This window comes from Adiantum capillus-veneris, chromosome 13 (genome assembly GCF_014529385.1).
Source record: "Adiantum capillus-veneris isolate H3 chromosome 13, ASM1452938v2, whole genome shotgun sequence".
In the NCBI taxonomy this organism is placed as follows: Eukaryota; Viridiplantae; Streptophyta; class Polypodiopsida; order Polypodiales; family Pteridaceae; genus Adiantum; species Adiantum capillus-veneris.
The window spans coordinates 45,234,418-45,243,539 of NC_140943.1; the positions used below are offsets into that span (position 1 = coordinate 45,234,418).

Sequence of the window (9,122 nt, forward strand, 5' to 3'; positions counted from 1 at the left end):
ACATCAACTCACCATTGGTGAAAAATAAAGAGAGTTAACCATTTTAAGCATAGCTATCCCAATTGTAATGCTAACCTCATTCAACAAGAGGGTGGTTCCCAATATCATAATGTCCCTCCCACTAGGAATATCAATTGTCCTCAATTGCTCAATAGCGAATCAATTAGATTGAGTGATGGAAAGTGTGGAGAAGATTCGGAAAGTTGCGGAAAGTTTTTTTTAGGCATCATCTGACATCTTCTTTAGGGATATCGGTCAAAAACCATGCCAGTTCATGTTGTGGTGGATTCATGATCAACGATTTGTGCAATAACAAGCTATTCTTCTTGGTCTACAAGGGAAGGTATATCCTCATTAATAGGGTGAGGAGATAGGGGTCCTCAAAAAGGTGTTTCGAGCTTATGTATAACGCATTGTGAATGTGCTATTGTATTTGTTTTCATATGCTTGGCCGTTAAACCACAACTTAAAACATAGTGACCATCTAAGCATGAGCTAAGGAGGGAGGATGGACACAATCTTAACATTCCGCATGTCTAGCATACGCTGTATTAAAAATCCAAAGAAGTGGCACATGAGTGGCCACAATTATGAATCTCTAAAAAAAAAATCCACTAAAAAGTTAGTACCTGATAGAACTAGTAAACCCAATGTTGTGATGTAAACAATTGCAAGATATGCAATATAATCCACTTGATAAATTAAACTTCTTAGTCAAATTGTTAATTGCTATTATGGAGTACATAAGTGGTAAATAAATTAATGATGCAAGCCTACCAACAACTCAATCACTTGGCATTTGACTTTTCAATAAAGAGTACAAAGGATTTCAAATTGGATGCTATCTTGAGCCTATTAATTTTGAAACTCACAATCGGGAACAAAGCAATCATTCATTTTTTCGCTCAAAAATGGCATTGTCCACTTCAATTTGGCTTGTAGTGAAACGTTTTCTTCTCCCAAAGAGCGAATCCTCAACCCCCCAATTAATCGTACATTCCGAACGTTGTAGAAGGGGAATGGGGACACACCCAGAAACACTTCAAGTTGCCTCTCTATAGCCCAGGGCATTCATAACTTCCCACTCCTCTCAGAAAATCACCTTCAAAACTACACACTTTCTCGAAAGCACACACATGATTGTACACCGACAAACACAAACACACCCTTGAGAATCAACAACCATGCATCACCTATGCTGTTTTTATGGCACAAACCACAACCACTCACAATAACTCTCTCTCTCTCTCTCTCTCTCTCTCTCTCTCTCTCTCTTTGCACTATAAGTGGTCCGAGGAACACACTTCCACACCGGCACCATCACACCAAAGAGCAGCAACATGAAAAGAGAGGGTGGGGGGATAGACAATAGAGGGCCCGTAATGGAGCTTGATTAAATGACCAAAAACACCACACAATACTCCACACTTCAAAAAACTTCTCTATAGAATTCACTGGTCCCCAAAAAGCCCCTAAATAGACTAAAATTGCTCCTTATAGGGAAAGAATTACAACTTTAGTAAGTTTTTCTCCACCATACAAGTGTCTGTGTTGCTTTTAGCATTATTGCATGGGAACCACATCTTTTTTGAGGACAGTGTTGACTTTCCTCTTCCTCGTTCTCATGTGAACACACCCCTACCCCAAGCAGTAGCTGCAGCGCTAGTGGGAGGTCACTTTGACTTCAAAAAAATGGCCCTTGTCACAACCAACTGTCAACGCCAATGATCGCCGACCAACGCACCAACAACGCCCATGGACCGCCACGACAAGATTGTGTGCCTCCAAAGTAGCGTCAACAATGCTGGCCTGTGAGGAGGGAAGAGGAAGCCATGTGAGCTTCTCTCTCTCTCTCTCTCTCTCTCTCTCTCTCTCCTCTTGGTTACAAATGAGATTATTCTCACACAATATATACACCTTGGCTTCTTTTGTCACCACTCCCCATGTAGGATTTTTTGAACGCCACATGGTGGTTTCTGGTCAGTTGACCCTCCAGAAACCTCAAAAAAATCCCCACAAACTCATAAAAGTTTTATTTTATTTTTTGGTCTTTTGAGCCATCCCACTTTCCTGCTCACCCATCAAATGGACCACCTGTAAAATTTCACCGGAAGCCCAGGTTCTCGGCTCCAAGTCCCAACAATTGCTTTGCATTCTGAATCTCTGGTGCCTCGAACGGCAAGCCGCAAAATGGAAACAAATCATATGATTCCTCATCACCATTGCTATCCACCAAATTCAACTAGGCATAACTTTGCGCTTATAACTCTGATTGATGCCTTGTCAATTTTGGCTAGCTTCATATGCTGCACACTATCTCTGCAAACCATGGCAAGCTCAAGAAAACCTATGATGACACACTTACCGATGCGACCTAACTGGCACATAATTGACCCCCGATAAAACTTCAACTGCCCCTATCTTACCCGTTTGGGCTCAGATTGACGATCCGAAAAGACCGACATGATCCTTAAATCAAGCACTTTAGATCTAGCACCATCACATATACTTCAAATACTTGTCGCATTTGTCCACCCCGATGAGAATGTGCAAAGCACTTCCACCTTCAAACTACAATATCCTGCACCTCGTAGCTCTCATTGAAGCGCTGTTTGGACCATCCAATAAAACACTTCAAGGGATACCCTTTGCACTCCCATTTCAGCACATTGAAGAGCATGAGAAGTCAATTTTGATAGGTATCATATAAAGCCCTCTTGGCCCAAATAGCCTCATAATGCATACACACCTACAACGACCTGCTTGCCCTTGACCCTCATATCTCTTTTACCACATTGGCATGCACTTATGGATTACCATAGCACTTCTTTGCCCGCTTCAGAGCACTGACCAACTTTAGTTGCACTAACACCTCTGCTTCAATTGGCGGGTTGTAACCTTTAATGCACTAGTAACTTGTGTGTTTTGGAAGTTGATAACATAGTGAGCATTTCATTAAGAACAAGTTCCTAATGAGCATAGATAGAGTACTTAATTTGAGAAAGCAGCATAGCAATTTACAGCTGGCTAATTTGACATTGACAATACTTGAAAAGAGAGAGAAATTGAACAATTAACAACAATTGAGGATCGGATTTACATGGAGCCAGTCCCCCCTCCATAAAGGCTTTGTATTATAGCTTCTCCCATCAAAGGAGACTTTTGTACAATACAATCCTTGTGTTCCTTGATAAAACTAGTTGGTGTAATGGAGATGGAAGCTTCATACACCAAATTATGCTTGAAAAACACACCTAGTGTCCCTAGCCTTAGTCCCAAGATCTCACACACCTTCAAAAATGGTGAGAGCTAGCAGGAAATGAGGATAGATTGAGAGGAAGAAGAGGTATCTTACAAGAAATAATTATTCTCCTCACATAATCACTCTAATAGCATAGCTTAGCTTAGTAATTAGGATGGTAGAGGAGATGAACATGCCATTGAAGCTTGGCTCTTGGTTGGATTTGCATCACAAAGCCAAGTGTTGTTGGTGTAGGCCTCCCTTCTCAAAAGCTTGGAGAAGATGATGAGCTTTCCATCAAAGCTTGGAGAAGGAGAGAGAGAGTTCTTTGCTCCACACATGAGTTGTGTGAATGTGTGTGTGTGTGTCAATGCCTTTGCAAAAATCAATCCCCCCTCTCTCTCTTGGTCGACCCCTCTTTCTATTTGCTCATGTTGGCATCCTATTGGCCCTTGTAGAGCTTAAGCCAATGACAATTAAGAAGCATAAGTGATAGCCTTGTGACATGTGTCCCCCTTTCCTCTTTTGTGAGAGCTACAAGTATTTAAATAATTCATCTAAACTCTCATTGGACCTTTTTGTCTTTTGACCAATAGGAATCAAGCAAGCCATTGGGCTACCGAATGCTCGGACCCCTTGGTAGACTGTCCACTAGTCTTCTAGGGAGCTTAATTTATATTGGTTCTTTTATCAAGCATTTTGAAATTGATTAGACTAAATTTACTCCACCCTAGTTCTCATTGGTCCACCTCTATGGCCATCCAATAGGATTTGAGGGGAGGTTGGGGGCAACTAGCCTAGGAACCTGACATGTGTCCAATATTCCTTGTGTAAAGGAGAAGCCTTGGAGTGTGTGTGTGTGTGTGTGTGTGTTTCTCTCTCATCCCCTTTAAATTGGACTCGCCCCCTCCTTCCTAGGGATGTGGGAAGACTTTTTAGTCTTCCCCATGACCATCCAATTCCCCGACACTTTGGCCATTGGATAAAAGGTTTAATTTTTGGAACCTTAGCCCACATAACATTAAACAGGAGCAAGAACTGCAATCTGATACTTGATAAGGCCGTATCCTAGAAGGACCCTCAACGTAACATATCAATATAAAGAGAGAGACAATAACCGTTGTTTCAATAGTTCGTCCATTTTCGCACTGAACCTCCCTCAGGACTAAGTGGCACGGACATGAGAGGGTGGGATCTACGGCCGGGGGATTGTGGGCCGTAGATCCCAGTGACGGCGCCGAAAGTAATCTAGGGTATCCTAGTTTACTTTTTATAATTAAAAAGTAAACTAGGGTACCCTAAATTACTTTCGGCTGTCGCCCTTGTGCATACATGTTATAAGTAAATTAGGGTCCCCACGTTTCACAACGCGTGCATAGCGTAATGGTTAGGGTGTGCGTCTCTCATGGGTGAGGTCACGGGTTCAAAACCACACGTGGGTACCTTAGTTTACTTTCAAAACTCGGGTACCCGCATTACAGATCTACGGTCCACAATTCCCCGGCCGTAGATCCCACCCTCCCATGCCTGTGCGCCTTAGTCCTGAGGCTGAACCTCTCTGAAGCTTTTTAATGCCAATCACTCGTGAATCATAAATTGCCGTTCCATCTGGAAAAGACTCTTTTAGAATTTCCAGCAATGTCTTCCTCTCAACTCCGCGTACCTCAAAATCTCTGTTAAAAAAAACATCAACAACAGGTCAACAGAGGTGTAGTATAATGCGCACGACTAAAACCAAAAGCCATGAGAAACTACAATTTACCTTGATACGTTATCAAATCCTGAGCTTAAAAAAGAAGCACCATCTTCCCCAAAGAATTCAAGTCTGTAAACTCAGTGACCATTAAAGCATATTACACCACAGACACTAACCTGATCTAAAGAAGTGAAGCAAACTTTAGTTGGAGCTCCCTCAGTCTTTCTGTCTCTACATTTAAAGCATGGGCAAAGTTAAGAAGGTACCCTGAAAGCTTGTCACATGTTTTTCGGATCCGGTTTGCAACCCCAAGGGCTTCGAGAGCCTTCCACGCATTGGTCCATATGAGTAGAGTAGCACCAGCTGTTCTTAGGTGATCGGCTTGCTCTAACAGCAGTGGCTTTATTCCCAATCTGTAGCAACAGCAAAATCCACAAGCATGTTAAAATGCAGGGCCTTTGAGAAGCACACTAGATGTTGAAGTATTGCCACAATTACCATACACCTAGATAAATCCAGGATACGCCCAGATTCACCTTTGAAGGAAAGTGCAAGGTATAGACTCATAGTAGTCGTCTACAAGACTACTTACTATGACATCCCTACTAACGTCGTCAATGCCCAATAGTGGGTGTTCAGGTTTAGCCATAGAACCATCCTATGTCACGTACTCTGTCATATTGGAAATCCAACCCTCCACAAGTCTATGCTATTAGGTTTCTCTTCAGAAAGGACCACCATCCCTCCTGCTTTCCCCTACTCTATTGGGTCATTCCTTAGGCATGCCGCCTCTATGCTAGCCTCCTTCCACCCTTGCCTACATTCCGCCTCTGGTAGCCGCCTTAAGTCCCTTTGTGCAGCATCCTTCACAGTACATGTACCGGAGCCATGCTTTCTTGAGAACTTTAACACACGAAGTGGTGAAAAAAATCTAAAGTCCGCATCATTGGGTCATTTTTCTTCATCAAGAGCAAAATCTGCACTTGGCTTCAGCTTATCATGTAGGATCAGTAAATACTGGAGAAGGATGTCAAAGGCATGATCCCACAAAGCTACTCTAATTAAGTGTTAATCATCACCAATAACACTGATACAAATGAGAGAGAAAGGTGGAGATAAAGAGGTGAGAGCCGATGAGCATCGACTATTTGTCACACAAAACTCAACAATGCTGGTGACTCTTGCAAAGCTTGACAAATGCGCATTGCCTTTTGATGATTCAACAATACATGCGATGTGATGCGATGTGCGAGGCATGCATGGGTCAATTCTGCCTCTGGTCAGTGGTAATTGTTTCTTTCTTCCTTCTAGTACAGTAAGCATGCAGTCCACGGCATGAGTGTTCTCTCTATCTTCAATTACAATTTCCTCCTCCAGAAAAGCAATGCCAATAGCTGCCCAAAGAACAACACAGAAGAGGCTTCCATACCTGTGTAAAGCTAATGCAGTAGCTAGGCCAGAAATACCGCCACCCACAATGACTACATTTTGCAAGCGCTGGAATTGCGCAGGAATGTGCTTTGCAGAGGTTGTCATGGCTACATTATAATCTGAAGCAGAGGCATCCACCCAACTAATTCTCCGCTTGGAGGCTGTTAAGCTTTTGCAGATGAGGGAGTGCCTTTGATGTTTTTCCGGTACTCTGTCATTTGCAAGCCGATTGTTGGGTGCCATTTGGAGCATGCTTGCAGCTCCACGGGTGCTGAGAGCGCCTCCATGAGGGAAGCCCAAGGGAAAAAGCTGGTGCTGTTCTGCGCTCTTCATTTTAGGACGCAAGGTAACCACAAAGTTCAAGGAAGCTGAAAGAACTAGACTTGCTGGGTGGGTGTCGCAAAAGAGACAGACAAGAAATTGAGGATGCTACATATCTACTATCTATACTACTACTATCTATCTATCTGTGGATACTACTACTTTATGGAGCTTAAAACATTGGGGAGCTGTGAGCATTGCCACTTGTTGTGCCCTCAAGGCCCAATCACTCCCACCATCCCTAGTTACCGAAATCTATTCGCCAACCCCCACGCCTCGTGCGTGAAATTGAAAGCGGTTGGCTCAGCGTTTTTCTTGTGTGTGTGACATAGAGAGAGTGAGAGAAAGAGATACACATGCTTTCGGAGAATCGGAACTTATTATACTACTACTTTATGGAGCTTAAAACATTCGGGAGCTGTGAGCATTGCCACGTGTTGTGCCCTAAAGGCCCAATCACTCCCACCACCCCTGGTAACCGAATTCTATTCGCCAACCACCACGCCTCGTGCGTGAAATTGAAAGCGGTTGGCTCAGCGTTTTTCTTGTGTGTGTGACATAGAGAGAGTGAGAGAAAGAGATACACATGCTTTCGGAGAATCGGAACTTACTATACTACTACTTTATGGAGCTTAAAACATTCGAAAGTTGTGAGCGTTGCCACGTGTTGTGCCCTCAGGGTCCAATTAGTCCCACCACCCCACCCTGATTACCGAATTCTATTCTCCAACCCCCACGCCTTGTGCATGAAATTGAAAGCGGTAGGCTCATCGTTTTTCTTGTGTGTGTGTGTGTGTGTGTGTGTGTGTGTGTGTGTGACATAGAGAGAGTCAGAGAAAGAGATAAACTACTACTTTATGGAGCTTAAAACATTCGAGAGCTGTGAGCATTGCCACGTGTTGTGCCTTCAGGGCCCAATCATTCCCATCACCCCGGTTACCGAATTTTATTCGCCAACCCCCACGCCTTGTGCGAGAAATTGAAAGCAGTAGGCTCAACGTTTTTTTCTTGTGTGTGTGACATAGAGAGAGTGAGAGAAAGAGATACACATGCTTTCGAAGAATCGGAACTTACTATACTATTACTTTATGGAGCTTAAAGCATTCAAGAGTTGTGAGTATTGCCATGTGTTGTGCTCTTAGGGCCCAATCAATTTACCACCCCGGTTATCGGATTTTATTCGCCAACTCCCATGCCTTGTGCGTGAAATTGAAAGTGGTAGGCTCAGCGTTTTTCTTGTATGTGTGACATAGAGAGAGTGAGAGAAAGAGATACACATGCTTTCAGAGAATCGAAACTTATGAGAGAATGAGAGTGAGAGACATTTTGTATGTGTAGCTCGAACCACTAAGTGCGCGTGTGTGTGTGTGTGTGTGTGTGTGTGTGTGTGTGTGTGTGTGTGTGTGTGTGTGAGAGAGAGAGAGAGAGAGAGAGAGAGAGAGAGAGAGAGAGAGAGAGAGAGAGAGACTTGCAAGCCAATAGATTGTGTGTGTGCAGCTGTTTTATCATAAATAATAAGACATATTGAACTTTTACATTCAAAAAACAGCTAGCTTTAGAGAAGGAGAAATGATAAGTACAAAAACAACTCAGTATTAGAATTATCTTTGTACAATGTTTGTATGAATGAAGCTTCATTCCAGTATACAGGTATCAGAAGTACTTCCCTTGCAATGGGTGTATGTATAATCCTGTATTGGACAATTGCTAAAAGCCAAAAAAACCTTCCAAGATAAGATAGAGTCTTTACCTGCATCCATCCAAACAAGACAACAGATATGTTAGCCTTAGATGTGTTACAGGTATCAATGGATTATACCAGTTGTTATCGATGTCCATCTTTTAACATTTTTTAAAAACATTCTAGCTTAGTCCAAAGTAATTATGTTCTTTTTATATATATAAGTTTTCATTAACTCAATTTTTTTAATGTATTTTAGTCTTAGCATAGAGGGTCATACCCCCTACTACTTCAAGTGGTAAGTTACCCAACACAAAACATCTTTGAGTAAATTAATGGAGCTCCATCTGTAAAGAAGTATAAACATGCTATTAACGAGTATAAATTCAGAACTGATATAGTTTAAAGCATAACCCGATCCTTCCTACTTTCTTTGAGTTACAAACTCCCATCAAGTGGTGAATGCAAATATAGTTTTGCATTTTCCCGTCTTATAAAAAACAGGTGCCAATATGTGGTGTAACTGGAAAAAGCCCCATAGGGTCGCCCAAAATAGTGTGTTTTAGCAGGCAATGTACGGTAAAAAAGGATTCCCAAAGTACACCAAACCATAGGTGTTTATACGAGATTCCATAAGCAATAGTTTTTTTCATTTTTAACAAATTACAACGACAGTGCCAATCACTGCCATCCAAGGAACACTCTCATCCCAAAGCATCATACTGTAATGATATCGATACATCCATATGCAA

At 42.3% G+C, this 9,122-nt stretch overlaps 1 protein-coding gene across 1 annotated transcript; it reads right to left on the bottom strand.

Moving 5' to 3' along the window:
• Positions 1–1,384: 1,384 nt before the first annotated feature.
• On the bottom strand, positions 1,385–6,786 carry LOC147443902 (monooxygenase 3-like). The gene is made up of 4 exons (XM_086526703.1): positions 6,367–6,786; positions 5,204–5,350; positions 5,004–5,066; positions 1,385–4,914 (listed from the first exon to the last, which is right to left on the bottom strand). Exons 1-4 carry the CDS (start codon positions 6,699–6,701, stop codon positions 4,725–4,727), a joined length of 735 nt encoding a protein of 244 aa, XP_086382829.1. The 5' UTR covers positions 6,702–6,786; the 3' UTR covers positions 1,385–4,724.
• Positions 6,787–9,122: the final 2,336 nt, after the last annotated feature.

Coding starts and splice junctions, on each gene's coding strand:
- LOC147443902 (XM_086526703.1), bottom strand. CDS start 6,701: ATGAAGAGCGCAGAACAGCACCAGCTTTTTCCCTTGGGCTTCCCTCAT. Junction 5,067..5,203: donor ACATGTGACAAGCTTTCAGG/GTACCTTCTTAA, acceptor CTGAGTTTACAG/ACTTGAATTCTTTGGGGAAG. Junction 4,915..5,003: donor GGATTTGATAACGTATCAAG/GTAAATTGTAGT, acceptor TTTTTTTAACAG/AGATTTTGAGGTACGCGGAG.